The 17641-nt window shown below is 37.4% G+C and overlaps 2 protein-coding genes across 2 annotated transcripts; both read right to left on the bottom strand.

Annotated features, from left to right (window-relative positions):
• Positions 1 to 36: 36 nt before the first annotated feature.
• On the bottom strand, positions 37 to 4203 carry LOC125662518 (uncharacterized). The gene is made up of 5 exons (XM_048894770.2): positions 4095 to 4203; positions 3729 to 3860; positions 2064 to 2210; positions 779 to 1008; positions 37 to 162 (listed from the first exon to the last, which is right to left on the bottom strand). Exons 1-4 carry the CDS (start codon positions 4129 to 4131, stop codon positions 779 to 781), a joined length of 546 nt encoding a protein of 181 aa, XP_048750727.1. The 5' UTR covers positions 4132 to 4203; the 3' UTR covers positions 37 to 162.
• Positions 4204 to 5193: 990 nt separating this feature from the next.
• LOC125662509 (antistasin-like) lies at positions 5194 to 16967 on the bottom strand. Its single transcript, XM_048894755.2, has 7 exons — positions 16806 to 16967; positions 14068 to 14187; positions 9022 to 9195; positions 7221 to 7406; positions 5922 to 6101; positions 5626 to 5802; positions 5194 to 5375 (listed from the first exon to the last, which is right to left on the bottom strand). Exons 1-7 carry the CDS (start codon positions 16852 to 16854, stop codon positions 5233 to 5235), a joined length of 1029 nt encoding a protein of 342 aa, XP_048750712.2. The 5' UTR covers positions 16855 to 16967; the 3' UTR covers positions 5194 to 5232.
• Positions 16968 to 17641: the final 674 nt, after the last annotated feature.

Here is a 17641-nt window from a genome sequence, read left to right as displayed (position 1 = left end):
CTCGAGCTGCCGGAGTCATCAATAATACACACTCTGTTTACTCCGATTAATGTTTTATTTCTTTAGAAATATACAAAATGTTTTGATTGGTTCCTCTCATGCACGCGTTTGTTCCCTCGTCCCTTTCACACTCTGTATGATATATGACTTGTACATCCATACCTGAAATAGACGAGTTTGTGTCATTACATGATTCTGATAATCTTTTCCAATATATTCTACAGAGAAGATCTGGACAAGCCCACATGGTAAATGTTCGGGAACTACTTTAACTCATTTATGACGTCACATCTGCTTGATTGTGAAGTCCGTCACGTGACATCTGTTCACTAATAATAATGGACGTGCATACTTATAGTTTTCCACCGAAAATTAAAATGAAGGTGTTTTTCTAGTGTTAGAAATGCATAGAATTTGAAAAGATATATCTTAAAAAGTTAGTACAATGAAAAATGTTATTGACTAAATATCGGGGAGATACGTCCGCCCCGGTCATTACGCAAAGCTCGGTTCGTATTACCATGCGTTGACCTTGGGCGTTTATGTTTTACGATATTCAATCAATCGTATGTACATGTATTTTATGTTCTGTTGACTTTCCTTGAAGAATCTTTTTTCTCTCCAGATGTGATGACATTCACTAAATGTGTCATAATTACAAAAGAGTTTCTTTTAAAGGAAAAATTCGTCTCCTAGTTGCATGGTGCAAAGGTTGTTAATTTCCATACCTTATAGTTTTCTCTGTTTTGCTAAGCAGAATTAAGTATCGGACAATTACCTAACCGAGGTCAGATTTACAGACGCAAAATGTACAGTCCTTGTGGTCAATGAGATATTCGCCATGACACCTCTCGTCACAAACTTGCTTTGTAAGCTCGCAGTCGATTGGATCATGAGTGGTGGCGCCGGTCTGACCGGAAGTAGATGTCGCTGATGCTGTTGTAGAGGTCGCTGCTTTTGTTGAGGTTGAGGCCGCTGTTGATTGGGTGGAGGATGGCTGATTTGTATCTGTTACGATAAATTGACGCTTGTTAAAGTAGTCAAACTAATAAGCATGCAGTGTCTGGGTAGTATCTGAACGTGATGTATTCCTACCTAGTCTACAAAATGGTCAAAATACATGGTTTTATTTCTTATGTGAGTGCACACCATGAAATATCATGATAATGTTTTATATACGGCTTGTGCATCAAACATACTTGACAGACAATTTTATATTGCCATATTATACAAATTATGTGCGTTGTATAAAAAAAAAATACAGAGTTATCTGCCCTTTATGCAATAAGCCAGTGTCTGTAAAAAGTTTTATCGCGCGGTCCACAAAGATTTGCTACCACACTCGAGCATTTAGAAACAAAATATAGAAGAATTTATTTCGTCATTCCATGAACTGCCCTTTTATGATTTTTTCAGTCAACGTCCACATGATCCTTCCTCTGTTACAGTAAAAACAAAGACTCCTGTACTTAATCCACGTGACGTTTAGTGGGTGTGTTGTTTGCGTTTGATTGCTAGATTTTTATCATAAAACACACAGAATACTATTCACTCGCCAGCTCCCGGTCTAGTTAATCAACTAATGACATTTAATGAAACTAGGTATACACGAACTCATAGATTCAAGCAGGGAAATCTGAATTGGAGATATAAATTTGGCGAGCTACTGTAACTACTGTATGTATGTGTATATATACATAAATTCATATCATAGTGGATCCATAAATTAGTATATAATCCCTCCAAAGTTAAAAAAGATTCTTCCTTGGATCCAATTGAACGGTTTGCATTACTTTGTTTGGCCGTTTTTATACACTGATTTTCACTGCAAATTACTCCGTTTGCCTGATCAAAATATAGGGTTCACGACAGGTGTGACCAGTCGACAGGTGATGCTTACTCCTCATATATCAAGGGATCCGTGTATGTATCTATATTGTATTGCTTATGGGAGTTATGAGATTGGTCACTTTTCGTTAGCTTCACCCGTCTTTGAATTAATACCCATGGCTGACTTTCTAAAACTGCAAAAAAAAAATCAGAAAGAAAACAGATCCACTTACTGTGGTGAGAATTGTCACACATGCAGAATTCACATCCGGTTCCTCCCTTGACGTAATATTCACAGTTCAAAGGGCAATTCTGCTGCGAGGGGATACAGGCGTTCTGGATGTGATGATGGTTGCCATCCCCTATTAGGAGGTGTGTGTCTACAACAGGAACGAAATTTCTACACGAAAATTTAAAGCCACAAACGCAGAACGGAGAAATCCGCATTATCTAACACATCCTTTCATTTTTTTTTTTTGTAAACAATCTGTATATATCATAATATATGTTCAATATATGCATACCAAGGATCATGTAGGAATACAGACAAGTTTTTTTATATGTGAGACACACACACAGAGAGAGGAAGAGAAAGAGAGAGAGAGAGGAAGAGAGAGAGAGTTAAGTAAAGATCAGGCTCCATCTGTTCCACTGGGTATCAAAATTTTCGCTATCACCATTTTTGTAAAATAGGAATTTTTGTGTTTCATAAAAGAGTTTTAAGTAGGATATTGCAAAACGAATGTTCAATGATTTCTCAGTACATCTTGCTGTATAAATATAGTATTTCAACCAAAGGATAAGAGTATTTTGCATACAAAACTTTTTACCAGGAGTACCTAAAATAAAATATTTTTTGGTAAAAACTATATGAAAGTTTGTTTTATCCTCTATGTAAAGTTGAAACTCATCTAGGAATACTTGAACACAATCACATTCCCACAGTATATGTTCTATTGTCTCTTCCTCTCTGTGACAAAACGTACACATTTTACAATTTACTTTTTTAATTTTGAATAGAAACGAATTTGTTGCTAAAATCCTGTTATTTATTCTGTATTGAAACCATTGGAGTTTACAGTTTTTAGTTAATCAATTTCACTTTTTGAAACATTTCGAAATGTTATCTCGTCATATCATTAATTGTGCGTTTGACTTTGAAATCATTGAATTGATGTTTATCATGTAAAACTTATACGGTACCAATTTTGATGCACCAGATGCACATTTCGACAAATAATGTCTCTTCAGTGATGTTCAACCGAAATGTTTGAAATCCGAAATAACAATGAAGTTTTAGAGCTAAATATAGCCAAAAACAGCGTGCCAAAAAAGTGGAGCCAAATTCGTCCAAGGATAAGAGCTATGCATGAGGGAGATAATCCTTAATTTTGAAATGAATTTCTAAATTTTATAACAGCAATTAAATATACATCATCTATCATTTCTTATTATCTATCGGATATAAGAAATTACAATAAATCATTGTGCATGTTACTTAGACAGGAAATAACATCTTTGCTTGTCAAGGGTGAACAGAGAGGCATACTTGGCTAACGACGATAGAAAAAGGAAAGAAAGTAGAAAGATTGATTTTCGCTACAATTTCTCCATTGCTCAAACAGTGAAACGAAGACTGCAGTTAATAATAAATGTGAATTTAGCGTAAACAGATTTCGACCTAAATAGAAAGCAGAAAGTGAAAGTAAGCAACAGCTGTATGCAGCATTATGAATTCTAAACAAAAAGCTTACTCCAAAAGTTTAAAATCTGCTCATATTTTTATTTACCTTGTGTTGACATTCTTCAATTTATATTACATGTATTTTGAAAACGGTAGTTTTTCCCAAAGTTATAAATAGGAAACGTGAATAATTTGTAGACGAGATTTGTCTTACCCACGCCTTTGCAGTGACATATGTCACATCCTGAGCCGTCCTTCTCGTATCCGTTCGCGCATGACAAGTGGCAGAACATTGTGATGGGTCGACATCCGAAATGAAAAGAGTCGTAGATAAACCCATGTGCCCCTGCAGTGTACGGATTTCATTTTTAAAAAGTAAATATATTGTCCCCAAATGAAAATGGCGTTTCTATGGTGGGGAATCAAAATAAAAGAAAAAGAACTTTTAAATCAGAGCAGCGGATAAAACCCTGATTTCGCTGGTTTGAAAGAATATTTATAATTTCTGTTTGTCTTGGGGAGAGTGAACTCTATCTCAAACGATTACATGATAATGCGTAACACCCCTCATAGCGCATACCTATCAACATACACCACACCACTCCGATTCTAATCATCCTCCCGTTCTTCTCTCCGTAATCCTGCTTGACAGCGTCGTAACAGAATCGCTTCTTTCAAGATTCCATGTCACTTTACATGTTATATAGCGCATGAAGTCATGCTTTCTTGATAACGGCGAGGGAGGGAAATATTTGTTTGATAACGGGAGGTGTCATGTTTTCGTGATAAGGGGAGGAGTGTGGAGATATCAGGCAGGTGGATGATACCCAAACGGAAATGAAAGTGTCGATAACAATACAATGACAGACTCTATGTTCTACATTCCATTCAGTCAAAAAAGGTCAGGTTCCAATGCTATTCACCTCGTTGATCACGTGACGACTGACAAATCTAACTTTGATCACGACTACTTTGGAATTGGAGCATTTTCTTTTTTCTAAGAACATGAACCACCAGAATACTATATACCAACTTCCATTCGCGACGACTTTATTTCACGATATACTTGTGATAAACCGGTTCACAGCAAATACTTTTCGCGACTGAGATAATCATAAATACAAGAGACAGTAAAGGACTGGTTCACGGCGAGAAATATTCGCGACGACGGGGTTCTTCCAAACTTCGCTGAAAAAAAATTGCACGCAAAGAAAAATTAATTACAGTAACTGTATGCAAATGGGCCGAACTATATCACCCCAGAGCGAGAGTTTGAATAACGGCGAGAGTTTAGATGAAGTAGTAATTACTCATATACCTTCTTTAAACACTTGGCATGGTAAAAGCCGCGTGTCTTTTGGGATACACCTTTATGACCAAGGTCCCGTGCCATGGCATAACGAGGAAATCTCACAGCTAATGCATGTTCTTTGAGTGCCATAACGACCATAACAACACCAAACACACACCGTAACACGGGGAGCCAGGTTTGGAGGTTTCGTCTGAAACACTGGCAAATCTCGCTTCCATATATTGATCGTTTGAAGAGGAGGGGGTTACAGCTTAGTTTTGTAGGTTTGACAAGGCCACAGCATGTGTGGTGTGTGAATGCACGGCAAGGCAGTCAAGAAACACTGATGCACACCCCCACCCCTTGGAGTGAAATTAATATAAATTGATAAGAATATATCGAAATTCTTTATTATACACGTTTTTCTTTACACGAATTGGCACGCGCAGTATTGACAGTCACGTGGGCCGCGTAAGTAGCCATGGTAACAGAACACGTTACAAACATCCAGTCCCTGCACACATGGATTCATCAGTTTAATGTCCGGTTCGTCCGCCTCACTGATGCCGGCTGAAATGAAATGTTTTACAATGTACATAACAAAAAACGTATTTGAGAAACGTCCTTATCTTGGTACAAGTAATTTCTTGCAGTTCATGTAAAATCAAATTTTAGGATGTAGATAAATATAAACTTCCATACAACCACAGAGATATAAAAGATAAAAAGGAATAAACTAAAATTCATAAGTTTTATGTATTAATTTCACGAGAACGTTTATCGAGGGAAACAAAAAATAAGGCAGAATACATACACTAACCGGATTTGTAAATCTCATCCTTGCACACACAGCGTCGACAGTCAACTGTATCGGCCAGGAAGCCATGTTTACACCTGATTTGACAGATAGTAAAAGCAATGGCGCACTCATTGTCCATGTGACCGGAAGGATATGGGGTTGTAGATGCCATTACGTCACTTCCTGCGGGATTGACATCTAGAAACATTGAATTATAGTATATATAACACTGGGCGTATCTATGCTAATTATAGATGCTTGATTTTACTTCCGGTAGACACTTTAACAGAAAGCGGTGCTAAGATCGGTCTAATTACCCGGAATAGTGAGAGAAGAGGTGGTGGTTTTAGCGGCACACATGCAGTACTGACAATCGCCGGGCCCCAGGATGTAACCATACTGACAATGGGCAACACACACGTGCTTTCCGGTCTGACAGGGATTTGGTAGGTAATACGCCAGCGTAGTCGTTTCTGTAGATGGGGTGGTGATGGGTGCTGTAAAAATAAATCGTACTTAATGTTACTCGTGTCAGCTTTACTCTTGGTGAGATAAGAATTAATTCACGTTTTCTTAGATCTAGATTTCTGACTCTCCACCTAGGCGGTAAAAGCTTCTCAAATCGGATGTAAAACAACTTGCAATCGAAACAAACATATGACATGAATGGCGCCTCGTAGAAACTTTATAGAAATAATACATTAGATTCCTAAATACACGCGAGGAACTACTAATTGCGTAACTTGGCGAGAGATACTACGCTCGAAATAAGATTACTCACTTTTATTTTCAAATTACTGAAATGCATGCACTAATTCCTGTTAACAGTTCACCCGCTAATTTATTTTCTCGCAATTTGGCGTTTCCGAGTCATTACGCGATATTATGTGAGAGCAAACATTCCTGAAAAGGGCCAGAACCACGTGATGTCTGTGGGTGTACTCTATACCACGGACCCTAAAAGGGCGGATGATTAGTTTGTTTGATTTGTTTGTTTGATTTGTTTGTTTCGCCTCACATGGCAGTGAAGGTTCTTCATCGTGTTAGTGTCTTCCATGACGTCACGTTTTTAAAGTCATCTCCGAAAGACTCGTCACGTGGTGATCCAGGTTAGAATAGGTCCTCAGTACCCACTGCTTGTCGTAAGAGGCGATTAAATGGGGCGGGTGCTTCGGATGAGACCGCACAACCCGAGGCCCCATGTAACGACAAGTATGGCACGATAAATATCCCTCCCTGCCCAATGGTCATAAGCGCCGAGCATAGGCCTAAATATTGCAGCCCTTCACCGGCAAATGGTGACGTCTTAATATGAGTGAACATTTTTGGAGCGAGGCGTTAAGCATTGCACACAATCGAAAGACTCGTGACTTATTCTTTTAATGCTGGTGCTACTTATGTCAACCGTCTAAAGTTTGACGTGGTGCCGGAATTGAACCCGGGCCTCCCCGCTGCGAAGTTAATACACTAACCGCGACCGGTAGTAGGGTGGAAGTAGCCGAAAGTAGGACGGAAGTAGCCAGAAGTAGCCGGAAGAGGGGAGGTAGCCAGAAGTAGCCGGAAGTAGGACAGAGGCAGCAGACGAGATGTTTAGGTTGAGAGTAACGGTTGTCTACCTTTGGTATAGACGAGGCCCGGAATGAGACTTCTACACAGGCAGTACTGACACCCGTCAGGACCCAGCAGGTATCCCTCCGCGCAGTACCTATCACATATCGTCTGGTTTTGAATGCAGGGATTAGGCATGTGAACTTTTATTCCGCTAGGAGGCGTAGAGACCGATGTTTGTGTTGTTGTAGAATCTGAAACAAAAAACAAAAGTAGAAGTCATCAATTAATATCTCAGCATTATTAGTAGATAATCAAATATTGTTAATTGTGTCGATGATTGCCTTTATTGTTGTTTACGTGACGAATCAGCACCACTGATTTACTAACCCTCATCCCCAAGTGTTACATTGCTTTCTGAACATATAAAACCTTACTTCACGTTTAAAAGGACCTCACAAAGGCTCACGGCGGGTGTGACCGGTCAACAGGGGATGCTTACTCCTCCTAGGCACCTGATCCCACCTCTGGTGTGTCAAGGGGTCCGTGTTTGCCCAACTATCTATTTTGTATTGCTTGTAGGAGTTATGAGATTGATCACTGTTCGTTATCTTCTCCTTGCATTACTAAGTGAGGGTGGACGACACCATTTAACAAACTTTTTTAAAAAGCCCACCTCATTTATCCACACTGTACGAGTTATATTGTGTTAGGAATACGCAAATAGTAGCATCAAAGGACCGGGAGTTAACCGGACGATAAGTTTATAGTACCATCAAAGGACCGGGAGTTAACCGGACGATAAGTTTATAGTAGCATCAAAGGACCGGGAGTTAACCGGACGATAAGTTTATAGTAGCATCAAAGGACCGGGAGTTAACCGGACGATAAGTTTATAGTAGCATCAAAGAACCGGGAGTTAACCGGACGATAAGTTTATAGTAGCATCAAAGGACCGGGAGTTAACCGGACGATAAGTTTATAGTAGCATCAAAGGACCGGGAGTTAACCGGACGATAAGTTTATAGTAGCATCAAAGGACCGGGAGTTAACCGGACGATAAGTTTATAGTAGCATCAAAGGACCGGGAGTTAACCGGACGATAAGTTAACTTCACATTGTGTAAAATGCCTGACAAGCAACAACAACAAAAATATTCAAACTTCAAACTCCCTAACCGTGCGGAAGCACCTGGTTAACAACATGTGTTTAAATGCGTCACTTCAGCCTTACATTATTACAGTTTAATGTTACTATTAATAGATAAAAGAATGGAGGGAGTATCGGGCACAATTCATTTGTTTTACTTTGAAAATAAACAGCTTTGCATTTTTTTAAAAAAAGCATCGAAATAGTACGTTGTCACAGAAGTGTCTGGTACATGCATGTATTGCACTTGATTAGCACAGTGTCATAATACAATAGATGGTACTGATAATAGAGTTATCGTTCTTGGGTTTGTATTGTAGATGGCATTCCACGGAAGCCTGAATTACATTTAAGTTTTTATCAGTTGGATGAAAGTTAGTTAACAAGAACTAACAGTTAATTACCATTTAATTAAAGTTCTTCCATCTATTTAGTGATATCTAGGCATAAAGTGTCAGTCAAACTTAACTAACTTTTGTGCGATTACGTTCTGTGCATAGTCTACATCCGCTTCTCTTCGCAAACCTTCATGTTTTGATTCTGGAAGACGTGTAAATGCTAGAACCAATGACGGTTCACGCTTCGATCAACAATTCGACTCAAATATGGCCGTATTTACACGTTATTTCCGAGAGTGAGAAGAGGCGCGGTTTTAAGACGATGGTAGACTGAGACACAGGTACTTCAGAGACACATTAGTATTGAGTAAAATCACGATACCAGTAACATTGCTTTGGTAGCAGATACAGAATTGACATCCTCCCTTTCCAGTCGTAAATCCTTCCGGACACTTCAGGGAACAGAACTGTTGTTGTGGCATACACGGACGTGTGTAGCTGGAGGTCGACAAGGGATTCACGTGGGAATTCTGAGCCTGAGGTGCTCCGGTGGGATCTAAAATGTAAATATGAGATCTAAAATTAAATATGAGATTTAAAATGTAAATATATGATCTAACATGTAAATATAGGATTTAAAATGTAAATATGGGATCTAAAATGTAAATGAGGGATCTAAAATGTAAATATGAGATCTAAAATGTAAATATGAGATTTAAAATGTAAATATATGATCTAACATGTAAATTATATATGAGATCTAAAATGTAAATAGATGATCTAACATGTAAATATAGGATTTAAAATGTAGATATGGGATCTAAAATGTAAATGAGGGATCTAAAATGTAAATATGAGATCTAACATGTAAATTATATATGAGATCTAAAATGTAAATATATGAGATCTAAAATGTAAATATATGATCTAACATGTAAATATATGATCTAACATGTAAATTACATATGAGATCTAAAATGTAAATATATGATCTAACATATGAATATATGATCTAACATGTAAATATAGGATTTAAAATGTAAATATGGGATCTAAAATGTAAATGAGGGATCTAAAATGTAAATGAGGGATCTAACATGTAAATTATATATGAGATCTAAAATGTAAATATATGAGATCTAAAATGTAAATATATGATCTAACATGTAAATATATGATCTAACATGTAAATTACATATGAGATCTAAAATGTAAATATATGATCTAACGTGTAAATATAGGATTTAAAATGTAAATATGGGATCTAAAATGTAAATGAGGGATCTAAAATGTAAATATGAGATCTAACATGTAAATTATATATGAGATCTAAAATGTAGATATATGAGATCTAAAATGTAAATATATGATCTAACATGTAAATATATGATCTAACATGTAAATTACATATGAGATCTAAAATGTAAATATATGATCTAACATATAAATATATGATCTAACAAGTAAATATAGGATTTAAAATGTAAATATGGGATCTAACGTGTAAATATAGGATTTAAAATGTAAATATGGGATCTAAAATGTAAATGAGGGATCTAAAATGTAAATATGAGATCTAACATGTAAATTATATATGAGATCTAAAATGTAGATATATGAGATCTAAAATGTAAATATATGATCTAACATATAAATATATGATCTAACAAGTGAATATAGGATTTAAAATGTAAATATATGATCTAACGTGTAAATATAGGATTTAAAATGTAAATATGGGATCTAAAATGTAAATGAGGGATCTAAAATGTAAATATGAGATCTAACATGTAAATTATATATGAGATCTAAAATGTAGATATATGAGATCTAAAATGTAAATATATGATCTAACATGTAAATATATGATCTAACATGTAAATTACATATGAGATCTAAAATGTAAATATATGATCTAACATATAAATATATGATCTAACAAGTAAATATAGGATTTAAAATGTAAATATGGGATCTAAAATGTAAATGAGGGATCTAAAATGTAAATGTGGGATCTAAAATGTAAATATGAGATCTAAAATGTAAATATATGATCTAACATGTAAATATATTATTCAACATGTAAATATGGGATCTAAAATGTAAATGAGGGATCTAAAATGTAAATGTGGGATCTAAAATGCAAATGTTAAAAAAATTATCGATTTCAATTTGCTCTGCGCAAAGTTTGCATATTCAGAACATTTTTAGAATGCGCCTCCAAATACACTTACGTCATTGATCATAGGGATACGAAACAGTGATTCACAGTATGTATTGTCACCAAGAACTCTCGCTTCTATGGAGCCATGGGTAAAAATGTGTGGTACTTCATTTCAAACATGAGACGCTCCAATATGAGCGAGAGATTTTCGTATGTGGCGTAAATCAAATTAACAAAAAAGACATATATATGAGGGATATTTGTCATGTCAGTGCGCCATGCCACCTTAAGAAAAATCCAGTCCCTCCTAGCGGCTGTGTTAATTACTGCTAAAATGATGCTCTATTTTAAGGACATTAAATACAGTATGTAATACATATAGTACGAAACTGTGTCCTTGTTTCCTTAAGATAACATCTAGTCCCCCTAGCGTCTGAACTAATTACTGCTAAAGTGATGCTCTATTTTAAGGACATTACACATAGTATGTGGTATTTGTAGTACGAAACTGTGGCCTTGTTTCCATATTTAGACTGATCATATCAGAACAAGGACAGGTACAAAAAGTAGGTCACCGCGATGTAAAATAGTTCTACATCGTCATCAGCCAAATTACTCACAATGTACTCCGGGCACCGCGATGTAAAAATAGTCCTACATCGTCATCAGCCAAATTACTCACAATGTACTCAGGGCACCGCGATGTAAAATAGTCCTACATCGTCATCAGCCAAATTACTCACAATGTACTCAGGGCATAAGGGGAAATAATTCAGTCTGTTTTTATTGTGGGAGAGGGTCATTTTTATCTCTTTACACAGCAATTTCAACCACTCAACCGAAAAATTTTCCAATTATATACACTGGTTATTGTCCAGTAGGTCAGCGTATAGGTCTAATATAATTATTTGCAACGGTAAATATAACGAACAGCGGAATGTAAGTTATAAATGAACTCTGCGAAGTTTTAGGTGGACATATTTCTAATGCAAGGTGAAGATAACGAACAGTGATCAATCTCATAACTCCTACAAGCAATACAAAATAGATAGTTGGGCAAACACGGACCCCTGGACACAACAGAGGTGGGATCAGGTGCCTAGGAGGAGTAAGCATCCCCTGTTGACCGGTCACACCCGCCATGAGCCCCATATCCTGATCAGGTAAACGGACTTATCCGCAGTCAAATCAGTGTGCCAAGAACGGCTTAACAATCGGTATGAAACACGTCAGACAGCATTTGACCCAATGCGAGGTTGTATTGACGAACTAGATCGTTATAACGACCATAGAATTTGCGAAATGCTAACTTCAATCGAGACTGTTGAAATCCCTGTACCATCAACTTGTTTGTCAGTAGCTTACCTCAATTTAAAACTGACTATACCCAGAACAAGCTCTTGCATATCGAATCAGTTGAGATATATAAACACCATATGCAGGTGATAATGGAATATTGCTACATAAATGTGGGAAATTGACGATGGAGAAGCTGAAATCATCCCGTTTGTCATACAGTTGAGTTGTCAGTTTGCCGTTAATGTCTACTTTCAATAAAATATCTAAGTATGAAGCAGAAGTGGACGACTCTGTGGTGTCCTTTATTTCGAGCTCACAGGGATATATCAAATCGACATATGAATGAAAGCTATCATTGTTAATAGACAAAACGTCATCGATATATCTAAATGTCGAATTGAAGGTCACAGCGAGAGATTTTTTCTTCTCACGTAGAAGTTTTTGAATAAATTTTGCTTCATATGAATATAAAAACAGGTCAGCTAACAAAGGAGCACAATTCGTGCCCATGGGAATTCCAACAGATTGTTGGAAGACCTGATCACCAAAGACTACGAAGATATTGTCAATGAGGAACTCTAGCATATTTTTTATTTCAACTTCAGAGTACTTGTGCGTGGAATCTATTACCAGGAACTTGGAAATTTAAAGACTGAGAATTATCATTGTTATTTCACTTATTTTATATGCACCCAGAAGACAATACATCTTGTGTTTGATATGAATTTTATAAGCATCACATTCTAATTCGAAACATATCGAAAGTTCCCGTACAGATGGTGAACCCTGGTTGTTTGTCACATCATTAGTCAAATGAGGAATTCATGATGTTCGAAACATAATGGAATCATGTACAATGGAAAAACAAGGGTACAAGATGGATCCTTGTGACACTCCTGCTGCAAGATCAAAGTATCAGATGGTATGGAACATATCTACATTAGTAGAGCTTTTATCGCAGCCCTTATGATATGATCCCAAATATCATACCAGTTTATGGTATTACTAATTTATGTCATTTTGCCTTCCAAATTTCGTTACTTTCCGTCTTACGATCACAGATAACGAGTTCACAGAACATCACTCTAGTCGGAGGCAAAACAAAATATTTCCTCTCATACATGCAGTGTTTTACGTGCGTGCAACAACCGGAAGTACCATTATCCAACAAACAAGTGTTGGATAAAGCCGTTATTTATCTGATGGGTGAAGCACACCACGCTATGAGATTAAGTACTATTTGTCTGAGCGCAATGAAATGTGTTGTGATTAGGATGTATACATTACAGTAATGAGATATAAACAGATCATCGACAAATATCTTCAACCAATTCGAACACACTCTGGCAATATATGTTATATTTATTTGATGATATTTATCAACATTGGTGTGTTTTGTAGATTTATTACAGAATTATTTTCCTGTGTGGCTTATAATGTAATCGATGTATACATGCACGTAACTGTAGATAAACAGATAGGTTGATATGATAAATATAGACCATGGGCTAGTAAAGGTAATGGGGGGACCCCTCCCCCTAGGGATTTTTACAAACAAGTATTTTTGAAAATATACAGTCCCTTGATTTTAAATCAAGTTGTTTGACATTTCTACGTGGAGACGTTAATGAGTTTTGGGGCAAGAACATGAAATTTGTAAAAATGAAAGCCGAAACTGGAAAAAACCCTCTTCAAATCTGGTATAGATGTTATTGAATTTTTCAAACAAGTATTATGTGAATGTATGTAACCCTCTGTGTATATATCAAGTTGTTTGACATAAATATGCAGAGACTTTTATAAGTTTGGGAGCTAAATCTTGAATTTTTCCTTAAACATGACCGGAAAATGGAGTTGAAAAATGCAAGCTGAAATATACCATTTCGAATGAGCGAAGAAAATACAAACATTTTAGTCTACCTATTGTTAAATTGTGTGATGTCAGCATTATCAAATTCAACTCACCCGCGCATTTACATACAGTGCAACCGGAACTGTCTTTGACGTATCCATGGTTACAATGTAGTGAGCAAAACAATGGATAAAGTGACGTCATGGAACACAGCAAAAATCCTTCACACGTGCCTGAAATCAACAACACACACACCCACGTCACAATAATATTATCCATGTGGTCCGGTTTATTATTATCTCTGCACTTCGGAATTAATGAACTTCGGAATCTATGAAGCGCACAGATCAGGGATATCCACGGTGACCTTTTACCCCAAAGAGTTGATGAGTCAGTAGGTCCCCTTAATTAGGCTATTATTTTTTCTCTAAAGGCAGAAGAAATAGAATTTCCTGCAATTGATTTTAAACTTCCGCTGTCAGCCAAATAGTGATGTCTCATGCATATTTTCTTTGATATTCGAAGAAAATGTCACGATTGCATTTGCGTTTTGTGATTTCTTGTTTCCAAATTAAGTTGCCTTTTTTTTCTTTTTTAAAAGAGTAGCTAACTAGGGAATCATATTGTAGTGGACACGGTGTGCGGCAGCGCTGTCTCCGGAGGTCGTATAGAACTTCCATTTGTACCGAAGGACTCAGAGACCAAGATAAGATTTGTGGTGCGGGTCTCTCAGTACTAAGTACCGTCACACTTAGCTTGTTATTAAACTCATATCACCCATCCCAGAGATATACGAACAGGCCAATCTATTTCTATGTGATGGCTTCTGTATTAGGTATGTCAATAATGGAGAAAACCACAGGCTTGTCATATGAAATAAGTTTTATAACTTTGATGATTTGGTCAGCAGGGACCCTGGAGGTGGAATTCCAGTCTGATCAGCACCACCCTCATTTATTTGGAATTCTATTGCATTGATCCGCTATTCAATCATAGAGTAATTAATCGATCGAATGCGATCAATGGGTGGATCTCAAAACATATGGATTGATTGTATCTGGTTTAACGTTCCTCTCGAAAATTTTCACTCATAAGGAGACGTCACAAATTAAGATAAAGGGCTTCAAATTTAGGCATATGCGCGGCGCTTACGACCATTAAGCAGTGAGAGTTCTTTAGCGTGCCATACCTACCGTGACACGGGACATCCGATTTTGGGGTCATCTCCGAGGACACGTGACATTCACACCTGATGTCGAGCTTTTGGCTTCAAATTTAGGCCTATGCCCGGCGTTTACGGCCATTGAGCAGTGAGTATTCTCTAGCATTCACACCTGATGTCGAGCGTTTAGCGGTGGAACTCACTACTTGTTTTAACGACTTAGGTATGTTGCGACCGAGATTCGAACCCCGTCCTTCTGCATGCGGGGCGAACGTTATATGCCTTTAGACCACCACGGCGATTTGAAGGGTGGTTCATACAGAAGGCATTGTGACTGAAAAGGGTTAAGATAAGGAACAGTTACCAATCTCTTATAATAAACAATACAACATCGAGAACGGAGCAAACACGGACCCCCTTGGTATTCCAACGGTGGGGTCAAAATCCCATAACCGTCATGGATAGATACACGTATGCTGTGGGGCCCTACCCTTACATGCGTATTTGGCAAATGCAACACAAAGACACCTTTTTCTTATTTTGCATGGCCAAGTTAAACTGTTGTAATTCGCCATTAATCTCGATGGATGACCTTCACCCTAAGCAGTCTAAAAGCTCCATCTCTTTAACCTTTCAGTTTATCAGTCTGAAGTTTCGAAGTTGTGTTGAGCAAAAATGGGAAACATTATTCAAAGTTGTTGACAAAGAAACAGAAAGACAAACAAATGACAAAGAAAGAGACGGACAAACAACCGACAAACAAACCGACAAACAAAGAGACAAATAAACCGACAAAGACAAACCGACAAACAAAGAGACAAACAAACCGACAGACAAAGAGACAAACAAAGAGACAAACAAACTGACAAAGACAAACCGACAGACAAAGAGACAAACAAACCGACAAAGACAAACCGACAAACAAACCGACAAACAAAGAGACAAATAAACCGACAAAGACAAACCGACAAACAAAGAGACAAACAAACCGACAAAACGATGATAAACAAAACGCGACAAATATACAAAGACAGACAGACAAACAAAACGACAGACAGACAGACAAACAGAGAGACAGGAAACCTGGGAGATAAATGGCTGAATGTAAACAGTACTACGCATGCTCTGTTCCCTATTCTTGTCCTTCTATCTCCGGTTGTTAAAGAAAACTTTACTCCAGATTTTGCTAAGCTTGTCTGTGAGTTCAGAATGTAGAACTACACTCTAGCGAGGGTCACGAGTACACCTTTAATCTTTCCCGTCTAAATCCCCAAAACCACCCTCTCTTCATATCAATTTCTTTGTTGAACGACTATCACAGGATTAACTCTACCATCCTTAACATATTTTAACTGTTCCACTATTTTGTATGGTTCCAGTTTGATCAAGCAATAATTTGTAGTTGTGCAATATCTTCGAATCATACGCATAACTATGTATAAACTGGGAACCTACAACTGTAGACTAGAAAGTTCCGGTTAGATCATCATTTTTTTTTTCATTCTGTTTCGGTCCAAGGAACTAGTATAATATTTTCCCCAGAATTATTTTAAGATTACTTGATTTTATTAAAACATATTTTAATCGTGCATATTCTCCCGCGAAAATATAAATCATAATTCTGCAAATGAGAAAGTGAAGGAGACTCATAGTCATCACAGCAATGATACAGTACAACATCCGCCTTACCATTGTGCAACAAAAGAAATCCAATGTAAAACAGAGAGAGATTCCGCATGACCTTCGATGAGTCATAAAGTGTGAGAAAGAAATTTCATTCATAAAATGCCCATTGTGTGCGGCCAGGACAGGTGATGTCACGCAATCAGGCCACCTATCTTGGTTTGTAGTGTATTGAACTATCTCTCATGTAGATATTTTTTCTTCTCGTGGACAGAATGTGCTGTCACGAGCAGATACCGCCGTGATGCCGATGTCTGTCACGCGCAGATACCGCCGTGATGCCGGTTGATCAGACGAAAACGTTGTTTGTGGCTTTTAGTTTCGTATTCGAGAAATGTCTACCCAATGTAGAGATCCCATATTTTTACCTCAGGGTCGTAACAGCGAGGGTTCCTTATCTTGATACAATGCCTTCCGTAACACAAGACCTCCATTTAAATGACATACTGTAAATGATTTTAATTTCGCGGTGCTAAAAGTTCGCGGATTTTTCATATTGGTCTAATTGCAGTGGTTTTATTTTCGCGGAATTCAAATTTTATGACAAGCACAAAATGTATTGTGTCACACTTGCAAAATTATTGCGGTTGTTTTAATTTCGCGGGAAAATCCCCGACGGCGAATATAGCGAAATTAAAACCACCGCAATAATTTCCCCATTTACAGTATTATATAGACTTGTGACTATCACTTCTAATACTCGCGGGCGCTCGGCGATGGAACAGTCACCAATGTTAAACGTCTAAGTGTCGAAGCAAACCCGGGTTTCCCAGACGAATACCACAACCTATATGTTCACCCCTGTAGAGACGTTAAGAACCTCAAATAGCGTGTCATAAATT

Source organism: Ostrea edulis, chromosome 8 (assembly GCF_947568905.1).
Source record: "Ostrea edulis chromosome 8, xbOstEdul1.1, whole genome shotgun sequence".
Classification (NCBI taxonomy): Eukaryota; Metazoa; Mollusca; class Bivalvia; order Ostreida; family Ostreidae; genus Ostrea; species Ostrea edulis.
This window is presented reverse-complemented; position numbering and strand designations above follow the sequence as displayed.

Coding starts and splice junctions, on each gene's coding strand:
- LOC125662518 (XM_048894770.2), bottom strand. CDS start 4,131: ATGATTAGAATCGGAGTGGTGTGGTGTATGTTGATAG. Junction 2,211..3,728: donor ATGTCACTGCAAAGGCGTGG/GTAAGACAAATC, acceptor TTCCTGTTGTAG/ACACACACCTCCTAATAGGG. Junction 1,009..2,063: donor GTGTGACAATTCTCACCACA/GTAAGTGGATCT, acceptor TTATCGTAACAG/ATACAAATCAGCCATCCTCC.
- LOC125662509 (XM_048894755.2), bottom strand. CDS start 16,854: ATGCGGAATCTCTCTCTGTTTTACATTGGATTTCTTTTGTTGCACAAT. Junction 14,188..16,805: donor ATTTCTTTTGTTGCACAATG/GTAAGGCGGATG, acceptor TGTTGATTTCAG/GCACGTGTGAAGGATTTTTG. Junction 7,407..9,021: donor CTACCAAAGCAATGTTACTG/GTATCGTGATTT, acceptor TTTTTGTTTCAG/ATTCTACAACAACACAAACA.